Genomic DNA, 25,489 nt, shown 5'->3' on the forward strand with positions numbered 1-25,489 from the left:
CACGTTAGAAGAGTCTTTTGTAAGTCTTTTGGTTGATAAGACATCAGGGCACACAGGATCCATTTTACCAATCTCTAAATTTTTTTATTTCAAGCAAAACTTCTCCAAAGTTGTCTGAAGGTGAAAGCAGGCTCAAATAAATCAGAGACAAGGGTACCACAAATTTTTCTTTCAGGTTCTATCCTCCAAGGAAAAATGAGGCAGAGACATTTTGTCTAGCAGGTGGATGGAGACGAAAGGCACTTGGGGTGTGGGTACCATGTTGAGAAGCATCTTCCATCTGTGCCCATCTGTCTCTATCCTTCTCTCTCCCATGGACAAAAAAGTCATCTTTATTTGAACATGCAATAATTCCATGGAGAGCTTTTTGCTTTACCTTAGCTTAGTTATTCCAAGTTTTTTAATGATCAAAGATAGGGATTTCTCAAAGAACATGGTTTTCTTAGTTTGAATTTTTTTTAAATTCTCCTAAACCTTTGCTATGTTTTGCTTTTTAGTCAATGATGGCAATTTTACTTTGTAGATGGAAGACATCTTGGAATCTAGAGTGGGTTTGGGACTCCCCCAAAACTTTCAATAGTTTTTCACACACTCTATTTTTCTAAAAAGTCTAATCTTGGACACCACCAGTGACACATGTAATAACAGGATGTATTTGAAGAAGAGAGTAAAGGTATACAAAATGCTACTGAAAATGCAAGACACATATTGATAAATTATAAATTTTATTGGCTTGTTAAAAAAGAATGAATTCAGCAAGTACATGTATGGTCATCCACATTGTTAAAACAGTACTTAAAAATAAAAGGAATGATTATCCATTATTTACAGGAAATGTAAAAAATGACTTTAAAATCCTTAAGTGGGAAAATATTCTGGAAGAGTATGTCAGAGGCTGTGTATGGATTATAGCAAGTAGACTTTGTCATGAAATGAAGAAAATACGAGGAATTGTTTCTCTGGAATCTCTTGTTGCTCCCTCTTTAATTTGTTTTCCAGTTTATTGAATTGTTGACAAATAAAATTTTAATATATTTAAATTAGACATTACCACTCGCTATATGTATACAGTGAAATATAATTCTTTGAAATTTGTGTGTGTGTGTGTTCCATTCATAGACCAAAAGACAGTTTACACTGTCTTAAAAGCAGTGTAAACTTTCTGGTTCTTTCTTTGTTTCCCACGCATTTTTTTCCATGAGAACTAAGATACCAGACATAATCAGCATAGCCTTCATCTTGGTGCTCACTAGTACAATCCCAAAGCTCCCCTTCACATTAGCCTAAATTAACTCAGAGTGATCTTGCTGCTAACATCAGATGGCTGGGAAGTTTCATTGTCCCTGAAGACCAAATCCAGGCAATGTGCTGATTTGACTAAGAAGCTGCCTTGTGTGACAGCTGTTTTCATATCACTCTCTGAGCTGGGAATTGTGTAAACTTAATTCAGGCTGGCAGCACCCCACTGAGAATTACATTCATTATACAGTCCATTCTTCTATTGAGTCCTTAACTTTTCCACGTTCTCTCAAATATCCCTGGCATGATGTGTAGGCACTATAGGTGTGTGAGCACCAGAGAGCACATTTAATGGGATGGTCACTTCAGTCCTTGTTTCCTTGGAGTCAAGTAAGCTTAGTGGCACAGCCACAGGGGTTTCCACTGCCAGTCCGGATGGGAGAGCCATGGTCAGTGTCAGGATATAGTGGCCCTCGGGGGCTCTGCCTCGATATCAATAGGGGTAGCCTCCAAGTTCAGGCCAAGAACTAAATGAGATTCTGTTGTCATGGAAAGAAACCAGACAAAAATCAAGGGAGAAGTTCTGGAGAGAAAGTTCTAAAGCAGATGAAAGTGCAAATCATCTTTGAATTGAGCAGAAAAATTTAGTGCCAACCCTATTCAGTCCTGTGATTTCAAGTTGCAATGGGAAAATTTGCTGTATTTATGAAAACAACAAGAACAGCAAATAAAAATGAACTCTCAGTTTGTGAGAATGCTAGCAAGAGAAGGAGACAAGAATTTTAAGTGAATAGAGAGAAAAGAGATGGGGGTGAGCAGAGTCCTTGGTACTCACCATGCTTCTGGCAGTGAGCTCCTTCCTGATCCTTCTGAAGCTGTTCTCTCTCTAATCCACTGAATAATGGTGATCTCAGAAAAACTTCAAGCCTGAGTCCTAATTTAGGGTACTATTTAGTGTTGAAGAACTTGGAGTCAAAACCCTGTATCTTTTGTGCTCTGTTTTCCAAGGAGTGACTAGGATGGATTTTTTTTTTCTTATCTTCAGTTCAGTTTTATAAAGGACACTCAGTGGGGATGAATCAAAACCAGTACTTCCTGGAGATTGGTAACAAAATGCTCTGAATCAAATGTCTCTAAAATAAGTGAGATGGCAAGTATTATTCTCAATGAGGAAAAATTAAAAGCCTTTCCTCTAAGATCAGGGATAAGACAAGGATGTCCACTTCTATTCAATATAGTACTGGAAGTACTTAACGATACCCAGATAGGAAAGTAAGAAATCAAGCTGTCAATATTTTCAGATGACATGATACTATACTAAGAGAACCCTAAAATATCTACCAAGAAGCTCCTAAGAACAACAGATTTGTATAGTAAAGTGGCAGGCTACAAAATCAATACCTGAAAGTCCATGGTTTTCCTATATGAAAATAATGAAAGAGAAGAAAATGATATGAAAAAAACAATCTTGTTCACATCACTCCTCAGAAAATTAAGTACTTCGAAATCAGCTTAACTAAGGAGGTAAAGGACCTGTACAAAGAAAACTACAAAACGCTACTTCAAGAAATAAAAGAGGACATGAGGAAATGGAAGCATCCCTTCTCATGGATTGGGAGAATCAACCTTGTCAAAATGGCAATACTCCCTAAAGCATTTTGTAGATTCAACGTGATCCCTATAAGGATACCCATAACATTTTTCAAAGAAATTGAGCAAACACTCTTGAAATTAATATGGAACAATAAAACCCCACAAATAAACCCCCCCAAAAGAGCAATTCTTGGGGGAAAGGTGGGGATCATCACCTTCCTCAATTTCAAACTGTACTACAAAGTGGTAGTAATTAATTAAAAAGCATGGTGCTGGAATAAAGACAGACCAAAAGACCAATGGAATAGGGTTAAATATCCTGACACACACCCTCAAATATATGATCATTTAATCTTTGATAAGGGAGCAAAAAATACAAAGTGTAGCAAGAAAAGCCTCTTTAATAAATGGTGCTGGCAAAACTGAACAGATACATGCAAAAAAATTGGGCTCAGACCTCTATCTAACACCATGCACAAAAGTCAGATTAAAACAGATTGAAGACCTCAACATCAGACCAGAATCCATAAGGTTCACTGAAGAAAATGCAGGCAAATCCCTCCACAACACTGAAGCTAAAGGTATCTTCAAAGAAGAAATGCCATTGACCAAGCTGGAAGCAAAGATAAGCAAATGGCACTACTTTAAGAAGCCTCTGCACCTTAAAGGAAAGAGTGACCAGCATAAAAAGACAGTCTACAGAAGGGGAAAGGATATTCACCCAATATACTTCTGATAAGGGGTTAATATCAAAGTAATACAAGGCCCTGGTTGAACTTAACAATAAAGAAACATCCAACCCCATCAGAAAATAGGGCAATAAAATGAAAGGAAATAGTCCCACAAAAAAATTCAAATTGCCAAAAATCACATGAAAAAGTGCTCTACATCACTGATCATCAGGAGGATGCAAATAAGAGCAATAAAATATCATCTCACACCACAAGAGACTGGCACAAATCCAAAAGAACAAGAGCAATTCTGCTGGCACAGGTGTGGGGAGAAAGGGACTCTCCTTCACTGTTGGTGGGAATGCTGACTGGTTCAAACTTTTAGGAAAACTATATGGACATTCCTAAAAAAAACTAGAAAGTGAGCTACCATTTGACCCAACAATACCACTTCTGGTAATATACCCTGAGGTCCCAAAACACCATCTGCAGTGCTCTGTTCATTGCAGCACTGTTCACACTACCCAGAATCAAGAAACTACCTGAGTGCCTGAGACTAGGTGACTGGATAAAGAAACAATGGCACATCTACATAATGGAATACTATACAGCTGTTATGAAAATGAAGTTGTGAAACTTGCCTATAAGTCAATGGCCATGGAGTGTATCATACTGAATGAAATGAGTGAGAAGGAGAGGGACAGATATAGAATGACTGCATTCATTTGTAGGATATAAAAATATATATAGGAGAAGACTAATATCCATGGCCAGAGAAAACAGCGAATAGGAGAACTGGTCAGTGGTTGGAATCAAGCACAAAGGTGGGGGCTGGGGTGAAGGGCAGTAAGATAAAGAAGAAACCAGCAATGACAATAAAAGCTGGGAATGATCTTACTGGACGAGAACTGAGTGTTAAAAGTAGCTAAAGAGATATTCTTGATAACCTTTCAGTATCAATGTTGCTAACCACAATGCCTGAAAGGAAAAAAATAGGGAGAGAGAGAGAGAGAGAGAGAGAGAGAGAGAGAGAGAGAGAGAGAGAAAAGAAAAGTGCCTGCCACACAGGCAGGCTAGGGTGTGGGAGATGCTGAGATGGGAAGGAACCTAGGGACACTGGTGATGGAGAATGCACAAGGTGGAGAGATGAGTGTTGGAACACTGTACTACTGAAAACAAATCATGAACAGCTTTGTGGGGGTCTATCTCACAGTGATTCAAGTAAAAAAATGAACAAACAAAGTATGTGGGAATTCATTTACCCTATAGAAAGAAGAATCTTTGACTTCAGACTGATGTACCTTGTGATAACATCAGCTAGCTTGTCTCAGCTGACTCGGCAGGTGCTGACAGGGACCCAGTTGAAGATACAGCACTTAAATCACATGTCCTGATGCTGACACACCCGCACTCCATTTGCCAATGGCAACATCAGCACATGAAGCACATCCATGGAGGAAGGCAGTGCAGTGTGTTTTCTCATCTTAAATCTGGCTGCACTTGAAAAGACAGGAGATATGGGCTAAAGAAAAGAGTCAGGCCAGAAAAACAAGCAAACAACAAAAGCAGGACTCACTAGATTGCTCAAGACCAAGGGTGGGATGAGGGTCAATACAGGCAGACAGCTCCAGGCAGCATAAGTGAGACCAGGTCCCTGCTTGTGTGACTCAGGGAGAGCCTCAGAGCACGTGGTGCAAGGCTAAGCGCTGTGGTAAGAAAGCCCTTCGTGATGAGGCCAGCAAATGAGTTTGCAAAAGAGAGTGAGAATGATCCAGCGATGCTGTTTTAAGACAAAAGTAAACAGCTGGCAGGTCACCAACACATTTAGTTGGCCTACATAAGGTCTTAAAAATAACTGAGCCAACATTTTAAAAAAAATAGAGCAATTTCACATAAAAAAATCTGGATCTCAAATTTCTCTTGAAGAATCAGAAGATGTGGAAACCCGGGTCCATTGTCCTGGCAGGAGGAAGTTGGCTGGGGCTGGGATTCAGCTTCCCTAAAGGAGTGTGTGTTCACTCACTGCTTCCTGCGACTAAAACTGCCTGTCAGGTCTTTGTTGGAGGGGGCAGTTTTAAATCAAAACTTCCACCTATCCTTTTCTAATATTGCAAAAATATGATCCACATCATTAGGAAACTAAATAGATTTTATAAACTATAAAAAATAGTTTTCTAAAACTAAAGAGATTTTATAAAGATTTTACAAACCAAGCATGAAATGAAATGACATAGAATACAGAAGTGAGAAATGAGAACCTATGTCATAGATATGTTCATCAGGAATCAAAAAATTAAACACAGTGAACCCAAGAACCATATTAGACAATTTTCTAATAGCCTGCTCTTTTCATGGTTTCCCAGGAGATGTCCACAATATATTAAATCGCCTTATCTGTGCATCTCTCCATTTAAAAACAAAAATCTACTCTGAATGTCTTCTAGTGGTTGAGTGCAATTTTTTTTGCCTTTTGAGTCAATCTAGGTAACATAAAATAGTCCTTGCCTTTTTGACGGTTCCAGGGAATAAAATTTTTAAAATTGTACCAAATGGCTAATATTTAAAAACCCTTGCTGTTTCCACAGTTGCTGCATAGCTCTCAATTTGGATTTGTTTTCTTTCAGGACTCAGGGTTTCTGCAATCAGCTAGTCTCTTTGCAAATTAACACCTTTGGGAAAGATCAATATCTGAGTAGTGACAGGAACTGTCATTTAGCAGCAAACAAGAAACTGGGTCCTCAGAGGATATTCAGACATTCCCAGGCCAAGAAGAAGCTTGTGTCACACTCAAACATTATTTTGGGGAAAGAAAACTTGTTTATACTTTGAAGACATTGCTTTTGTAGGCATGAATATGAAGCAGACAAGCTAGATGCTATAATCCATAGGACTCTGAAATGTCTGTAACCAGCAGTAATAGATTTAGTGCCTTATATAAAGGTACAGTATAAAATATTCATTATGGTTCATCTTTTCATATCAAGTGTGTCTAAATGTTTGCTGGTTCATTAAGATTAATTTCTTCATTGAACAGGACTCAAAAGAATGTTTCCAAACATGTTGAACTAGTGAAAATCGATAAATCGATTAAAGATGAACTGCATAACTGGAAATATTCCCATGAAAAAGAATTTTCAAATGTCAATGGATGACCAGTTCAGCCTGGCATTTATGTACATTCAATGACAGGAAGAGCTGATGGTGATCTAGCAAACGCTCTCGACCTGACTCTGGAATTGCCCTAACTAGAAAGCTGTGAGTGGGGGCAGTTTGAGAACAGTCAGACCTATTGTGAGAACAGAAACACCACTGGGCACACTGGGAAAATTGTACAAAGTCACTGCAGTGGCCTAGCAAGCAGGGATGCAAAGTAAGACTAAGGGAAATGCAGAAATTCACATACAAGGCCAAGCCCTCCACTCTGAAGCTGGACATTATAAAGCACGGAGTCACCACCTGCTCGCTGGACTCTTCTGGGGTCAGGGAGAGTCTCCTGTCGTGAAAAGCCAGCAGTAGGACAGTGCTTTTTGTCGGAGGACGATTCTTCTTAGCATTCCATCTCCTGCTCACAGCAGGCCAACCATTCTGCTCGCGGCCTTCTCTGAGTGGCAGAGCTGCAGTTCTGCCGTGGAAACAGCATGAGAAGCTGTGGTCTTCTCACTTGACACACTTCTAAAGAGCTGCGTGCTCTCAGAGGGCAAACGGAAGGACAGATGCGCCAGATGGATATATTTCATTCTGTCAGGGACTCTGAAATAGATTCTGCCTATTCTAAATCAATAGCCCTGATCAAACAGCTTTCTATTTTATTTTATTGCCCGCCAGTAATCTTTAAAGGAGTCACTGGTAATGGTTGCGTGATTCAGGACCTTCATTGCCAGCGAAGGGAAGCAGGGCAGAGTGACATGATGGGTCCCCATAGAAATGGAATCTGTGGTTTTAACTCTTTTAGTAACTGCATTGTGGTACGAAAGTGAAATTTTCTGAATTCAGTACTGAGTAAGCAACAAAACATGACGCCAAAGTAAGTAATAATGGAGATTATACTGTTTAGTGTATACTTATATCTCGCCCTAATGGAGATCTGTTGTATATTTTCAGTTCACCTTTAATAAACAGAAAAAATAAAATCCTTATATATCTAGTAGGTTCAAGAGCATACCTTTCAGAAGAGAAGTACAATCCAATGGAATTTCATTTCAGTGTTATATTTGAACAATTGCAAGAATGAAAGAAAATGATTAATTTAAGATGATTTCTTGAGTTTCTGCTGAGCTGCCCCAGTCACAGCTCACAATCTGCCGACTTCATGAAGAACTTCCTGCAAACACCTCCCTCCTCTACCAGATCCCCCAGATAAGCTGCCCTTCCTGGGAGGAGCCAAGGCCAGTCCCAAGAGTCCAGCTTACAGGGAGCACCAACCAACAAGCACCACTTCCCCTTTCTCTGTCTCTTTTCTTTTATTTCAGCTACCCATCCAGTGGGATCTTATGAAACAAAACAAAACCTAAAAGAAACACAAAATAAAACATAAGTCATGCTCAAAAGAAAATTCAATGGAAATTAACATACAAGTACAATCACTTTTTAAAGAACATAATAAATAAACATCAAAATCAAGACAATACAAAATGTGCTTCAAAACAAAAAAATATATAACAAAATGCAAATTGGAAGGAAAATGTACACCTGAATAACTTTAAATTTAAAAGTGATTTCACATGGTATACAAAACATTGAAAAGAAATGTAAAGGATTTCAGGAGCTGGCTTTTTACACCCTATATCAAATGTTGACATCTGAATTTAAGGCAATAACTATATTCAACACTTGAAGAATTTGTGTAGTGGAAAAATATTCAACAATAAATATACATCAAAATCCTCATCATCTTTCCCCGCCTCATCTTGGCAAATTATTTTTCCTAAAATAATACAATAATAAGTACTTTTAATAATTACTCTGCAACCCAACCTGGTAGTACTTCCTAATTCTACAAGACTCAAAGTCTTTCTTGGGAAACTCCGTATCAATGTAGTAATCAATTACCTACATTTAGTTAAGTAGCACTGTGCATTTACTGCATATATGTAAGATGTAAAATCAATTATTTGGCAGATGACTCATAGCATATAACATGTTATATACTTCATGTATTTATTACATAGCAATAAAGATATAAGTACATAAGATATAAATATGTATGGATATAAAACAATAAAGATGAAGTATAGTGCAAACATTTACTGCAAATTGAACAAATGATAGCTACTGTGACAGATAACAAAAAGTAAAGACAGTGGAGTAACTTGACCTCAAAAAATTCGTTGGCTAATGATGAGTAAGCAACACGCACAATAAATAACAGTGAGGGGCTGGAGAGATACTACAGCAAGTAGGGCACTTGCCTTGCACATCTGACCCGGGTTCGATCTGCTGCATCACATATGGTCCCCTGCATCTGGCAAGACTGATCTCTCCGTGCAGAGCCGGGAGAGAGTACTGAGCACTGCTGAGTGTGGTCCAAATCCCCCCAAATAATAAAGAAATAACAAATGAATTGACTCTGTGCCAGCTCACTTTTAGGATCTCTGCCCAGTTCATCTTTTAGGTTTTACAACAGCCCTAGGAAATAGTTCTCTGATTGTTCCTCTTTGCTGCTGAGAATGCTGAGACCCAGAGAGAATGCAGCTTGCTTGAGATCCAACAGCTACTCTGTGATGGAGCTCAGTTTCGCCCCCAGCTAGTCTGATTCTGGGGTCACTCGTAGGGAGATGATCTATCTCCACACTAGCCTATGCAATCTTGGCAGGTATTCCTCAGAAGAGGATCTGTTACACAATTAGCATAAATCTTCATCAGATTCAAGTGACAAATAGATGTAGTAGAAAAATCCCAAGATGTTTGCATGTTCATCTTTGGAAGGTGCTCCAAAACCCAACCCTTCAGACTCCTGATCTTCCTCAACCTGGTGTCTGGTCTGCCAAGTGCTGCTGTCACCTGGCCCCAGGGCTCTAATTGCCACCACTAATCTGCATCACCACTCACAACACAAAAAAAGCTTAAGAAGCTTCATTTCTCTGGTATTTCTTGCTCCTACCTTTCCAACTCCCAGGATAAGAATTCTGTACAAACACCAAATGCCACTTACAGGTTTAATCACCCAGAAATCACTGAGAATCTAGGAAGGAGTCAGTGGCACTGATTAATTCTCTCATATCTCCGGACTCTCATTCTTTTGAGACGTTCAGCCTCCGGGAAAATACAAGCTGTACAAGTGAAAGAGGGTGCTGCAGCAGCAGGGGTATACCAAATCAACTCACCAAACACCTTAGCTACTCCTAAGTTTTTAAGAGGGCGAGTCTCAAATTCCTTCTCACTGAGACAATAAGATTAATATCAGGATGTCAAGTCTTCCAACAAACAGGAGGAACGTGGTGAAGCAAATAGAAGAAATTACCCCCAAACAAAAACAATTTGTTGATATATTATTGCAATTACTCTGCATATTCAATTTTAAAAGGCCTCCAATTACAAATAGCAGCAGCATCAACAAAATCATAGACCTGCTATTGCCATCTTTATTCCCGATGGATTTAAGGCACAGGAACTCTAAGAATAGGTTACTCCCATGAGAGTAATGACCATGGGATCAGGCGACTCTTCTTTTGCTTCCAGTCTCTAACCCAACACTCCTCCCACCCCTAACTCTTTTAGATCTCTCCATTTGTTCACTTTGGGTGCTGATGTGCTTTGCTGGATAGAAGCTAATTTGGACTCATATACTCAGGTTTCCAGTGCATTCCCTCTGTTGAACCCACAGCAGCAGCTCTATCTCTGCAGCCTTCTTCCACTTGGCCTGTCATGAAGCGATCTTCTCAGAGAAGGACATCCCTCCTCTGTACACCTATGCAATACACAGAGGCGAAAACACAGGGCAAAGGCCAGACTGTACCAATGGTCAGAGTTGTGCAATATCAGTCAAACTTCAAACCCTCGCTACATCAAACCTCAAAGAAGGTGAGTGGGTCTTCTCAGTGCTTTCTCAATGGTCTCCTCACATACTGTTGACAAACTAAAGGTGTACTATCATATTCTGAAAAGTTCAGATTGGCCTTTAAAGAGCTGACTCGTCCTAAGAAATGCACCCTTGCCCCATATTTTCAAAGGATTGAGTGTAAACTTCACTTAGTGTGAATTCAACTACAAGATCTCATGCTATATGCCCTCCCGTGTTGTAAGAAATCCAAAGGGCTGGAAAAGTAGTACATCAGGTAAGATGCTTGCCTTTATACAGCCAACTCATGTCCAAGCCTCATCATCCTATACAGCCCCCAAGCACTGTGAGAAGTAATTCCTGAGTGTGGAGTCAGGAGTAAGCTCTGAGCACCACTTGGTGTCCCCTCCCATTAAAGAAATTTAAGAAAGGGGTCACAAGGGATGCAGAGTGGAGAGTAATGCAACTGGAAAGGTACTTGACTTGCATGTGACCAACTTGGACTGGATCCTCAGCACTCCATACAGCCCTGAGAGCCCTGCCAGGAGTACTCCCTGAGCACAGAGTCAGGAGTAATCCCTGAGCACAGCCAGGGAGGAGGAGGAGGACAAGGAGGAGGACAATGAGAAAAAGGAGGAGGAGGAGAAGGAGAAAAAGGAGGAGGAGGAGGAGGAGGAGGAGGAGGAGGAGAAGGAGAGGAGGAGAATAAGAGAAGGAGAAAGAGAAGAAGAAGAAGAAGAAGAAGAAGAAGAAGAAGAAGAAGAAGAAGAAGAAGAAGAAGAAGAAGAAGAAGAGGAGGAGGAGGAGAAGGAGGAGGAGGAGGAGGAGGAGGAGGAGGAAACAATGACAACAATGAGGACAATGACAAGATGATATAAAACAATAGATAATTATTTTCTTTTAGTGGGGGGAAGCTTCTAGACCACAAATGGCTGAACATCTTGTGGGTTTAGCAGCCAAACGAGCTGTCTAGCTTCTGAGCCTGAAATACAGATATTTTGACAATGTGACATTATGAAGCATTTGCAACATTCTGATGGTGCTTGGTAGTTAAGGGGAGAAGAGTTCCTTGATCAAAAACAACTTCAGAGCATCTTTGCCACCATTGCTTCTACCAAACTGAGAGCAAGGAAAAAAATAAGTACAATCTGAGAAAAATGATGGGAAGTTGAGATCAAAGAAATACCTGTGTGTGCACCTGAACTTAGTCTGCTATCTGCTGACATGGGACCTATTCATCCACCTTTGCAAAGGGGAAGAGAAAAGCGGGCTGAAGGTCAGCAAAGCACAGCTTTCTATGTCAACAGCTTCCTCTCTATTTAAATTTATTTACATTTAAACATGCACATTTTCCTCCTATTACTCAGAAGCAATCAGCCATAAAATGGCAATGATCTGCAGTACATTTAAATTAACAGCGATTTATCTGGAGCAATTTCTTTTAAAGGAAAATTGCTGAATTGAAAAGAAGCAAAGGGAATGGAAGAAAATGCAGCTGCTATCTAAAAAAGCAAATCTTATCACAGTTGCCATTTGGAGAGTTCAAGTAGAAAACTGCAACTTGGGCATCTGCTGGCTGTGGTGCTACTTTAGGGCTGTCTGACAGGTAGCAGAGCAATACAGTAGCTGACCTTCATTGTAAAGCAAAGCAAATGCTTTCAGAGACTTCTGAAAAATGTTTACTAAGTAAAATTAAAGGACAGACTTCTGATTGCTCATAGCATTAGGTGCATGGAAAAGAGTGGGTGCAAAAGCTTCTCTCACAAAGTGAACCTAGTTGCAATTCTGTTAATTTTATCACCTGGGCTTAAATATCTACTGTCTCAAGATGGCTTTTGCAGAGCACTGAACATCTGTTGGTTTTTTTACACCAACTATCCCATGTTCTTATGTCTTTTCTGTTTTATAGGTTTTATAGTTTTTCTTAGCTCACATATTTTCTTAGCTCTGTGTCTAATGTGCTATGCCCAAGGTTACCCAAGAAGGGAGAAAGAGAAAAATCAGAGCCTGCATTTAGGATGACTACAAAATTCTTATCTGTATCTCCTACAGAAATTTATCAGTCATTGTCACAGTCCTCCCGTTGTTCATGGATTTGCTTGAGCGGGCCCAGTAACATCTCCATCATGAGACTTTTTGTTACTGTGTTTTGGCATATCGAATACATCACGGGGAGCTTGCCAGGCTTTGCCGTGCGGGAGAGATCCTCTCGGTAGCTTGCCGGGCTCTCGAGAGGGGTGGAGGAATCGAACTCGGATTGGCCACGTTGGCTGCGTGCAAGGCAAACGCCCTACCGCTGTGTTACCGCTACAGCCCACAGAAATTTATAGACATTTAATACCTGGTGTTATCTCCTCTGGAATAATTTTTGACTTCACTTAACCACCTCTTTAGCTTCCCAAATATGTGATTTTTTATTTCACACTATCCCTTATTTCCTGAGATCTTCCACGAATCAAGCTCTCTCTCTCTCCTTGGCCAAGGAATTCCTTGACCATTCTTGAAGACACAATGCTAAAATTCTCTCCTCTTAACGTCTTAACCTCTTAACTTCTATGGCATTCTTCCCACTCACATGGCCCATTTATGATTTTCCTTTAATTTAAAAAATATTTTGGTTTAGCTTCCTGCATCCTAAATTGTAAGCCACAGAATGGCAGAAAGGGCATTTCCATGATAGCCTATGCCACACTACGTCACAAAATACCAAGCTCTAACTACAGAATAGCTATGGCTAATTTTATTTTATTGAAGAGCTTTGATACAACAAAAGAACCAAAGTAAAGGATTAGGAAGTAGCCAGACAATATAGGATGTACTACTGCTTACTGTTGATTGAGGTGATTTTAAGTCACTTCAAAGCTTCCAGGCAAAACCACAGATTTCCTCTTAACTATGTTGGAAGTCACAGGATTTGATGTATAGACACCCAGAATACCTTCTGAAGCACTGAAGATCTTGGGGAAAAGTTACTACACTCTGTTTATTCTAATTCTCATGATAATCAAAATTACAGTGGGTGTGAGAATGGGATGAAGGCAACTCTTGTCCATTTGTTCTCTTGGAGATTAACTGAAAACAAATAGCTGGGGATGATCAGCAAAACTTTTAAAGAAAAACTCTAGATTGGCCTTACAAAATGAAATTGAAGGGACTTGAGAAACAGTAGAGAGTACAGAGTGTTAACCTTGTGCATGGCTGACCTGGGTTCAATTCCTGGCATCCCATTTGGCTTGCCAAGCACTGCCAGAAGTGATCCATGAGTGGAGAGTCAGGCATAAACCCTGAGAATTGCTGGGTGTGGCTCAAAAAAAAAACAAAACAAAACAAATGAAGCTTAGTTCTGAGCTAAAAATTTAAGGCAGGAAACACAGAGTTCTTGGCAAAGCTACATTGTGTAAGGAAAGCCAAAGTTATTACACAATAAAAATTCAGAGATTCTTAGGAGGATGTGAGTTGATCAGCACTTGAAGAGAAGTGTCCAAGGGTTCAGCCACTAATGAACATGTCAGTGAATATACAAAAGAGGAGAGACCCACTCACAGACGATGTCATCGCCTCTGCACCCAGGCTTAAAGGAAAATGCTGTAAATTAGAAAATAAAAACATGGAGTTCATTGTTTGAGGGGAATTATGGTATTCTTAAGGCTTTCACTAAAACCATATAAAGATACCCAAATTAGTCCGTCATTGTCCTGTAAGGTTGTGTCTAACCTGGCTTACTGTATTGAAAAATCCACAGGGTAGCTCTTTGTAAGGTGAAATGACAGGGTCTACAAGACACTTTCATGATTCTGTACCTAAAGAGACTTACTATTGGCTTCCTCAATACACACTAAGTTTCTCATAGATGAGCATGTGGTCACTGCTACAAATGTACACATTGAACCTAGACTTGTTTTTTGCAAAAATACTGTAGCTGGTGGTTCTTCTCAATATATATAGCCACAGTGCTAGGACTGATTGTCTAAACAAGATAAAAATTACATAGAATCATTACTCAATTAACCATAGTGATGTATAAAACCACAAGAACCCTAAACATACACAGTACAAGATAGCATGTCTCTGGATAATTCTGGCCGAGACCATAGTCCAAAGAGGAAAACAGATCTGGGAATAAATTTCTATAAAATAATGCACAAAATGAGTAATCAAAAGCAAATACACAAAGTTCAATCTGGTCTGTGCTTATCTGATGATGACAGTGGTGATGGAGGTAGCAATAGCGACAGTAACAGAGAAGGCAGAAAGGAATAGCAGTGGGAAGAGCTAAACAATCAGAGCAGTTATTTCTCCAGTTTCAGAGGCTTCAAGTCGCGATGAGGGTGATCACAGTAAGAGAAGAGTGAGAAGAAAATTAGCAAGACCTCCAATCAGAACCACATATCCAGGTCCTAGAGTTTTAACTGGTCCAAGAAAGAAGAGAATAGGGGGTCAAGGAGATAGTACAGTGGGTAGAGCACTGTCCTCACACAACCAACTCTGGTTCAATCCCTAGCATCCATTATGGGACCCCAAGTCCTACCAGGAGTGATCCCTGTGTAGAGCCAGAAGTAAGACCTGAGCACTGCTGGGAGTGGCTTGCAAAGAAAAAAGCAAAGCAAAACTATTGCAAAACCAGAAAGTCAGACCCATAAATGACTCAATTAAAGGAGGAAAAACTATGTTCCCTCAAAAAAGAGGTGCCTTAATTAATCTCACCTCCAGTTAAAAGAACTAAGTGCACAAGAAACAGCAACTTCAGCTAAGCACCCAGGTATTCCAAAATGTAAAACAAAAATGGATGACGATGGTGCCCAGAAACGAAGACAAAAAAACAAAAATGAGCAAACAAACAAAAACACAAATCACTCACATTGACTTGAGTAAAGGGCAAAAATCGAAGCTTTTGTTCTGTCTGATAATGAACATCTTGGAAGGAAGGCTTTCAACATCCTATGGGATGGGGCCAACAGCGGATAACTGCCAAAGTTTATTTTACAAAACCTTAACTCCCGCCTTCCAAGGATTAGAGTTCAGTTCCAGCCCGTGGAGTTTCTTTTCTCCAGATGTCCCTGCCACATCATTTTCTCTTTGGTTCCCAGCCCCTCACAACATCAGTCCTAGACCCACCCCAGACTGCAAGGCTGCAGATCTGCTCCCAGGGTGGTTGCCGATACCAGCAGGAAGTCAACAGGCTTCAGAGATGCTTCTCAGCTCAGACTTCTCTCCAGAGAAGTGGATGAACATGAGGCAAAAAGGAGACACCCTTCAGCCAAAACTGCCTTTCCTTCTGGTACCTTATCTCAGGATCACCATCACTTTTGATCATTGTCTCCCCAAAGAGGGTGATATCACCCTCTGGAAAGTGCTGGAATGATCCAGGAAACAGTGGTCTGGGATGCAGCTGGGGGAGGAAATGTTTTGATGGTTGACTTAAAGAAGACAATTTCCATGGGAGACTGAGAAAAAATTATTTTTTCCAATAAAGGAGGTGTTAAGCCAAGTAAAGTTGAATAACTGCCTTAGCAATTACTTTATAAGAAAAAGAATTAAAATGCGTCCTTCACAGCAACTGAGATGGGAGGAGCATTGCTGTTTTTAAAACCTGCTCCATCCTGCTTTGCAATAGTGTACCTGGGACAATTCTTGGCATTTTTTCGGTAAATATCAAACACTTAAACTCTGGAGAAACATACCCAGTGAAGTCCCCATAATCCCTTACCAGAAAGGTTTATAAAGGAATGTCCCAGAATTGTCCAGAAGTCTATAGGACTACCCGCCTATGCAGATCACCAGATTGGAAGCTGTGTTCTAACAGTGTTACCACGTCAAGTAGAACCCCTTAAGATTCTGGCCCCATAAACACTCTGCACACCCCTTACAAAGTAGCAGATAACCCATTTCAAAAATCCTGGATAACAGAGAACTTGGCCCATTTCCACTAGGAAAAAAACTTTTTCTTTTTTGGTTCAGTGCTTACTTCTGTCTGACTCTGCATTCAGGGATCATTCCTGGTGAGGCTAGGGGAACATATGTGTGCTGGGGATTGAAACCAGTTAGGCTGCATGTAAGGTAAACACACTCTTCAGCCTCTCCTTTAAGGGCATTTTAAAAGTCAAACAGGCCACCAACATCCAGACTAGGAGCCAACAAAACTCCAATTTGATTTGCACTTAACCTACACATTAGTGCCCTGCTCTATGCCTTCCTCCTCATGGGCCTGCAGATGCCACAATCAAACTTCAGGGCAACTGGCTGTGTGTCCGTCCAGGCTAGTGTAGTGGCATCCTTCCTTTATACCTACTTGATTTCTTCATGCTGGAATACTGCCATATTCTTTGGATAAGTTACTATTCAGGGATGGCTGGAGTGATAGCACAGTGGTAGGGTGTTTGCCTTGAGCGCGGCCAACCCAACCAACCTGGATTCAATTCCTCCGCCCCTCTTGGAGAGCCCAGCAAGCTACTGAGAGTATCTCTCTCGCACAGCAAAGCCTGGCAAGCTACCTATGATGTATTCAATATGTCAAACACAGTAACAACAAGTCTCACAATGGAGACATTACTGGGCCCATGAGAGCAAATCAATGAACAACGGGAGGACAGTGACAGTGACAATGACAAGGTACTGTTAGCACATAGATTTTAAAAGGCCTATATTTTTATAAACACACACACACACATACACACCAGGTTTCACAGTTCGATTTTCTTTTAAAATAAACTTGATCATGTGCAGTAGATACTATACAAATAACATTTACGAAAAACATGCCAGCCAGCACCTAGACCTTGAAAAAAACAAAGCATTCTAGAAAATTTTTAATAAAACGGGACTATTTTCAAACATCTGACATAATTTTAAAGTAAACTTTCCAAAACTTACAGGACATTCTTTGCTCAGTTAAAGTGATTATGAGGGAAAGCCTCTGTACCTTGCAGCCCTACACACATTCTTAGGTTCAAGCAAAATCGCCTTCTGCGAGAGCAAAGGCCCGTGACAGAGAAATGCACGGCTATACTCAAAAGCGGTTAGAAATATGAAACTTCATAGATGAAAAGACAGAATATAATTACATGTGCACAGCAGAGGGCTGGAGCTATAGCACGGTGGGTAGGGTGTTTGCCTTTCACATGGTCAACCCGGGTTCGATTCCTCTGCCCCTCTTGGAGAGCCTGGCAAGCTACCAAGAGTATCTCACCTGCATGGCAGAGCCTGGCAAGGTACCTGTGATGTATTCTATATGCCAAAAAAAGTAACAACAAATCTCACAATTTGTTGTGAGACATTACTGGTACCCACTCGAGCAAATCGATGAACAGCAGGACAGTGCAATAGTGCATAGCAGAAATGACTGGATTAAAATGAGTTTTTCTTTAATTCTTCATAATTATGGCCATTTACCATCTATTGTTTAACTGTACAAGAACTTAGAACTTTACTTATAGCTATCATAAATCAGAATTTTAATAAGTAGTTGCCCTACACTTGTCTTGGTGATTTTTGCAAGCAATAGAATTCATTTCCATAGTAATGCCTGAGGGCTGGAGCGATAGCACAGCGGTAGGGCATTTGCCTTGCACGCAGCCAACATGGCCAACTGGAGTTCAATTCCTCCGCCCCTCTCAGAGAGACCGGCAAGCTACTGAGAGTATCTCACCTGCACGGCAGAGCCTGGCAAGCTCCCCGTGACGTATTTGATATGCCAAAGACAGTAACAAGAAGTCTCACAATGGAGACTTACTGGGCCCGCTCGAGCAAATTGATGAACAATGGGAGGACAGTGACAGTGACAGTAATGCCTGAAAGAAGTCCACCTGAGTGATGATTAGAGAGAGAAAGTCTGAAGTCAATAGAGAGGATTTGGAATCTGCCCCTGCCCCTTCTGGGCTTGGTGACTGATCCAGTCAGAAGACTTCTCTGAGTCTCAGTTTCCAACTTTCATTAGAGATTTTAAAAATCTGGTATACAGTGGGGGCCAGAGAGATAATATAGGGTGAAAGGTGCTTGCCATACACATTTAGTCATCACTGGTTTGATCTAGGACCCTATGTATGGTCCTCTGAGCATAGGAGTGATCACTAAGTGATCTGAAGTAGCCCTGGAGCACCACTGGGTGTGGACCATTCCCACCTCTTTCCAAATAGAAGTAAATAAGAATAAAAATTTAGTTTAGGGCTGGAGCAGTAGTACAGCGGGTAAGGCGTTTGCCTTGCACGCAGCTGACATGGCTGACCTGGGTTCGACTCCTCCGCCCCTCTCAGAGAGCCCAGCAAGCTACCGAGAGTATCTTGCCCACAGCAAAGCCTGGAAAACTACCCATGACGTATTCAGTATGCCAAAAACAGTAACAACAAGTCTCACAATTTGTTGTGAGACGTTACTGGTACCCCCTCGGGCAAAATCGATGAACAACGGGAGGACAGTGCAGTGCAGTGCGATACTAAAATTCACATGAGTGTCTTATGTTGTCAATGTCATGTAGATGTTGACTCAGGATAGTCAAAGGTAGCTAAGCATTGCTGCTGTAACACAGGACCAAGCAAAAGCCTCTGGAATGCCAAACTACATTATTGATGTGTAAAAACTTGGACTAGCCCTTTTCATTAAAAAGAGTTTTGTTTTGGAACAAGTTTCACACAAAAAGAAATTCCTGATAATAAACAAAAATAACATTTCCTGATGATAAACTCTCAGGTTAAAGATAACCTAACTCACCTTTACTGAGTCTATTTAGACTCCTATAAATAAATGTGTACAATAACTTTCCATTACTTAGTGGTCACATTCTTAAAGCTTTCAAGACTGGAATACATTTTCTTTTATTTTTTTAAATCACTTTGAATTACAGAATTACAGAGTTACTCATGATTGAGTTTCAGGCATCCAGGTTCCAGCACCAATCCCTTCACGTGCCTACTTTGCTCCACCAATGTCTCCAGTTTCACTCTTTGGCCCCAGTTTGCCCCTAGTGAACTTTCCCCTCCACCATTGTTCTGGTGTTCCCTTTCCTAACTCATCCCCCATTCCAAGACTGGAACATACTTTCATGAAGGCTTGTTTTCTTCCAGGTGACTGGAGCATTGGTTTGTCCTTACTGCCTTGGTGCAGGGAGCTTAGTTTTATTGGCTTACTCCCATCACAATTTTCCCATTTCCCTGTGTTTACCTGTAACCCCTTTCTTTGTGCTCTGTTGACCTGTAAATATTATTTTTCTCTTCTCCTTAAGTTCTTTGTGTAGTTAACGCAAAGCAATGTCCTTTTTGTATGGACACAAGAAGACAGTTAATGCCATGCTTTTGTAACTTAGTAGTTAACTGACTCTGAATGATATTCACCCCTGCGCATCTGTTCTCTCGAGTCAGTTGTCTTAGTTGCCCTTACTTCCTAGCACCGCAAAATCAGGGTCCCGACAAGGGATTGGATTGGCAAGCTGTGAGCTATGTGCTATCCTGGCATTGAAAAGGGTCTGACCAAAGTGCCATAATGCTTAACTATAAGTTAAGAGCATGGTCATGAACAAATTCTGTCACAATCCAAGAAGTAATAAATAGATTTGGACCCTGTTCGGGTTAGGAATGATTGATTCAGTCTGAGCACTGTGGTCTTAATCTGTGGTGAGATGTCCCCAGGAAAGTCACCTTACAAGCACAATGTATCTCTTACTGTGTCCATACAAAATAACTAATATTAATATGTTAATTAAGATGTTAATTAAGTTATTGGACTAAGGAGAGCAGAAACACCTGGAAGCCGTATTTTGCCCTTGAGGAGAAGAAGGGCTTTTGATATGTTGATTTTGCTGCCTGACAGTGAATGCAGTGACTACCTCCAATTTGGAGAGGAAGGGAGAGAGGGGAAGAGAGAGAGGAAGAAAGAGAGAGAAACAGAGAGAAACAGAGAGAGAGAGTAGGGCAGGGCAGCAAGATGGAGAGCGAAGAGACTAGCAGGGGACAGAGGGAGAAGAATGTAGGGGAAGAATGAAGGGGCACGAGCGTGGAGAGAGAGACGTGGCTGAGAGAGGGAGTGTGGAGACATGAGCGGGAGAGACAGGAGAAGGGGATGAGGAGCAGTGTGAGACTAGAATGGGGAGCTTAGTGAGACTGGAACAGGCGCGCAGGGAATGGAATAAAAGGCAACTTTTGTTCTGGGCTATGAAATTAAAAATAACACAAGGGAACTTCTCTTGGAAATGCCATTTTTACACTCTCCAAAATTATTGCAATCAAACAGAGTTCAAAACCCTGGAGATGCTGAGGAGGGCTGTGCTGAGTCAGGAAGTTGCATCCAAGAGCTGGATCCAAGATCCTAGCTCTCGCCCCTGCTCTCAGCAGGCTGCTGTGTTAAGTGCCACAATGGCAGCTGTGGACTGGTAGAATCCTTCTATGTCTGAAGACTGGCAAGTGCTGAGGACTTCACGCTCTGGTGGAAAATGTGGGAAAATCATTTCATTCTAATTCCTCAGTTCTAGTTCTAGAACCACAAAAAATATTGTGCAAAAGGATTTTGCCTTCATCCACAATTACAGAAATGTATAATACCACTCACTATATATATACATATATACGTGTGTGTGTATATATATATATATTTATATATTCAGCTTGCAATTTTTCAAAATATCTGAGCCAACTGTGCAAAGGTCAAGGTTGGGCCTCTAGTCTCCTCCTCTAGGTCCAGATTTAGTTCTGAGGCATTGCAAGTTTCTGCCTATCTAGGATCTTTTAACAGCAGCCAAATGAACCAAACTCTAAATTTAACTGGGTAATTGCACCTAAATTGCAATCACAAAGCCCCTTCAGAAGATTTAGTCAATTTCTTGAGGGAAAAAGTAAATGTTTTACTATATAATTATAAACCTAATTAACATAAAATAAATTAATTAGAAACCTGCTTTGGTAATGAACACCATGGTTTCAGCTATTTAGTGCTGTATCTTCCAGATGAGCAAATCCTTCAGAAGGCGAGTTTGTGCTTTAAACCTGTTTTGTCTCATCTCTCCCATCCCCAAGTGAACTGTTCAATTCTGTGTTTAGAATATGTAGCAGGATATATAATATTGATCCTTAAATCAGTGATCACCCACACAACAAGGAATTATAGACTGAAAATGTCCCTTCAACTTCTTCCCATAAAATTCCTCAGAATTCAAATGAAGGTGCTACTCTTTAGGGGAGAGAAAATCGTTACCCAAAACCATCATAAGTACCATCTTCACAGTTGGCAGTGAGCAAAAATAACAGATGATTATCCAAAGGAATAGTTTCTTTTTTTCAGAGTATAACGACAAAAATTCACCTAGAGCTGATATAACCATCTGCCACAGATTTTTCCACATCGTTTGTTTGCTTGTTTGTTTTTTTTTTAATTCTGAGACAGAATTCAAAAATAACATTGGCAAAGAAGAATGATTTCACAAAAGTGACCCGGTTTTCAACCTGTATTGCTTCCACTATTATCCTCATCCACCTCCCACCCCACACTCACCCTATCTGTTTATGAAAGAAGAAGGTTGAGAAAATAAGTTTCTGAGATGGTCTGAAAGGCACAGGATAAGTTTGGTAAGTGGTAAAAGATTTTTCCTAATTTTCTCTAGTGTCCATATTTTCTTAGAACTACCAACACCTCTCATGCTTATGTTCCGCTTAATCATTGTTCAAGCAGAGAATAGTTGATGTGCAAAATCTGGCAGCTGGGAAGATAGAAGAAGGGTCAGAACAGAGATCCAAAACTCAAAGGATCCACAGGAAAACAGAGCAATTTCGCTCAACTTGTTTCTGTGTCCTCAACTGTGAAATCAAGGCTGGGGTACAGATTAAATAAATTAGTTCACAAAAAGTACAGATCATATAATGTGTCTGGCACACTTTCAATAATGATGACCTATTTATTTGGTCTGGATTTCCACTTATTTAATATAAAAGTGCGATGCAGTATGCAAAGAAATGAACTGGTCATATAACAATAAAACTTTATTTCTAAAAGCAGAATACAGGTCATATTTGTCTAGTGAGAAGAACTTTGATGCAATCGCCTGCCTTATGTTGTTTTTACCTTTTTTCCTTATATATTTTCCCAGTTTAAACATTTTTCTTAAATTGGTGCTCAAATTGTTTTAATATTCCTACTGAGATATTATTAATATGCAATGGGATATTATTTATTGTATACTTAAAAGAAACGCTATTGTAAATTTATAAAAGCTCATATAGGAATCAAAATTAAGCCAATAAAACATTCCCAGCATGTTTGGGCAAGTGGGGGATAATTCAGCTTTACTCAAAAGAAGTTAAAATTACACAATTCATCAACAGTTTTCATGAAATTTCGTTGAAACATCTTGGAAAGTTTGTTTCTAAATATGGTGAAATGTGAATCCTATCACCCTATCTTGTTTCAGTTATAATTGACTTGGCAACCCGAAGATACCTGCCAGTCCACCAAATCAACTGCTCAGTAAATTAATGTTATGAATCAATAAGTTTGTTAACTTTCAAGCAGAAAATAAATTATAATCCAATTACATTACAGATTAATATAATCATCAAGCCAGTTTATTGAACTCTCTCTAATGGTCTCTACCTGACCTTTGGCAGACATTGTGGAATTCTGGACCCTTTTTCCTTATCTTCCTCTACCCTTGAAGGCAAAAATCAATATAATGATTTCCTAGCATCCTGTAAAGCTAAGGTGGACATGTGATAGAATTTTGGCAATTGAGACAGAACTAGAGATCTGGAAGGCAGGACCTCTGTTCTTTCATTTAAAGGTCACATCAAGAGTGCTTCATTGTTACTCTCCTTCATTTCTACTCTGAGCATAGGGTTAGCATCTTGAGGAAGCATAACTGCTTCAATGATAATGGACATGAAGAACGATAGAAGAAGCCTACCTTATAAGGACAGCAAAGGAGTTGGGTGGAGCCAAACTTTCCCTGTTTGTGTCATGGAGCCACCAGTGGGACTGGCTGGGGAGTGTGAGAGAAGTGTCCTAAGGCCATTCTTTGGCCCCATTGACCAGCAACCAAATCTTTCCACATCTACAAAAGGACTGCATAAGTGGCTCTTGGAGAAAGAAGATGTATTCAGTAACTAAAGTAAAGATCTGAGGAAACTTTGGGCATGACACAAGAGAGGAAAACTGAAGAGAAAAAAAAGATGCAGAGTGACAACACAGTGAGTCAGACACTGAGAAGGACTTCTTCTTGCCAGGAAGCTCCTCCCAGGATCACGAAGTCCCTCTAGTCATGTGAGGGTTTGGTTGTTGAGAAGAGTAGATTTTCCCTGCCAAGACCTCGGAGAGGACCTTATGTATCCCACTTCTCACGCTTCATCACGTGAAGCAGTAAGATAGCATCATGTTTGACTCTGCTGGCTTTTGCCATGGTCTCACTGGGTTTGCAAAGAGCCTGAGGTGTTGAGTGAGTGAGTCAAAGCACCTGTGCAGTTAAGAGGGACAAGAACGACAAGACAGCGAACAGACTTGAGAACAAGTTGTTGGACAAGGAGGTGCTGAATGCTGTCACATAGGCCTGGAAATGCATCTGTGTGTGAAGCCATCCAGAGTGGAGATCAGAATACAGGACAAAGATCAAGGATAGACAGAAACAATATTTCAAACAGGAGGTGACACCAGTTCCACCCCTTCCAGACAGACCAGATCCTGAGGTTGCCTAAGTTACCAGACATGACAACAATTGGAGGAAAATGAAGACCATAAGAGTTTCCAAATCTGAGATTCAGGGATGAGTTCAATATTTTCCCCAAATGTAGATTTCGCGAGATTGTGTGGCTGTTTCCCATTTTCCTTTACTGCGATTTTTGTCCCTCACCATAGACAGTGATATGTCAATGCAAATGGAGTCCTCTATTTCAAGAATAGGTGTAGAGAAAAAGATTCAGACATATCTTCATCTTAAACCTCCTGAGTCTCTACATAATTGATGACCTCCCTTCTCAGGATGTACTCACCTGACCTAGGTTATGAAGACCTATTTGTGAGAGAGGAAACAGCAACAAGTGGGAGGACATAAACATGAGAAATAGTGTTACCACCTCTCTCTCTCTCTCTCTCTCTCTCTCTCTCTGAGGTGCATGTGTGTGTGTGTGTGTGTGTGTGTGCGCGCGCGCGCATGCACATGCTTTAGGAATCTATCAGAATTTAGAAAATGGAAAACGATAAATTTGTTCAATCTCCAGCATCCAATAAAACTCAGGAATACCTAATCTTGTATCTCGCCTGCACAGCAAAGCCTGGCAACCTACCTGTGATGTATTCGATGTGCCAAACACAATAACAACAAGTCTCACGATGGAGATATTACTGGGCCCGCTTGAGCAAATCGATGAACAACGGGAAGACAGTGACAGTGACAGTGACCTAATCTTAAAGAATACGAGAATGCCATTTCCCCCCTTGTGCTATTTTATTAGCCAACAAGCATTGCTTTTTCACTTTTTCTTCCAGAGTAAAATAGTCATCAGTCTGTCTCCAAAACAAGGACACCAATGGGAACACATAAGGACTCCCCCATTTTGAGGTGGTCCTATCCAGTCAATTTCTCTCTAATTTTGTTTCTTACTTTCTCTCCCTCTTCCACCCTTCTTTTTTTTAAACACTTCTCCTTTCCCTCCATTTCTCTCCTGCCTCTCCTGTTTCTCTGTCATATTTCTTATTGCTCCAGCCTGTTCCTCTTCCCTTCCTTTCTTCCTTGCCCTCTCCTATCTCTTTTTCTCTTTCTCTCTTTTTCCCCTCTGTTGCTTTTTTCCCACATCTCTAACAGCTACTGTTGAATATTATAAAAACCATGTTGGTCCTTAGCTGTGTTGACCACTGGATTTCACAGGACTATGCAGGCTACTGTCATTTCTCCCTCTGAAATAGAATGAAATGTAAATACCTTGCCCTAAAATTGCTCAACCTTCAGAGTGTATGCCTACGTACATGGCTTCCCTTCAAGTGTCATCTGCTGGTCAGAGCTAAACGCATTCGAGTCTTGTTTCGT

The 25,489-nt window shown here is 40.5% G+C and overlaps 1 protein-coding gene across 3 annotated transcripts in view; it reads right to left on the reverse strand.

The window, feature by feature from the left end:
* NTRK2 (neurotrophic receptor tyrosine kinase 2) overlaps positions 1-25,489 on the reverse strand; it is a 399,384-nt gene that overhangs the window by 233,297 nt on the left and 140,598 nt on the right. The window contains exon 12 of one of the 3 annotated variants that reach the window (XM_056122543.1): positions 7,696-8,010. The exons of the other annotated variants lie outside the window; for them this stretch is intronic. Coding sequence (XP_055978518.1) covers positions 7,973-8,010 — 38 coding nt within the window. The 3' untranslated portion in view covers positions 7,696-7,972. Of the gene's footprint in view, positions 1-7,695; positions 8,011-25,489 lie in introns of those variants that run through there. 3 annotated transcript variants of the gene reach the window in all.

The sequence above is a fragment of the Sorex fumeus genome, unplaced genomic scaffold (assembly GCF_029834395.1).
Source record: "Sorex fumeus unplaced genomic scaffold, SorFum_2.1 ptg000046l, whole genome shotgun sequence".
Lineage (NCBI taxonomy): Eukaryota > Metazoa > Chordata > Mammalia > Eulipotyphla > Soricidae > Sorex > Sorex fumeus.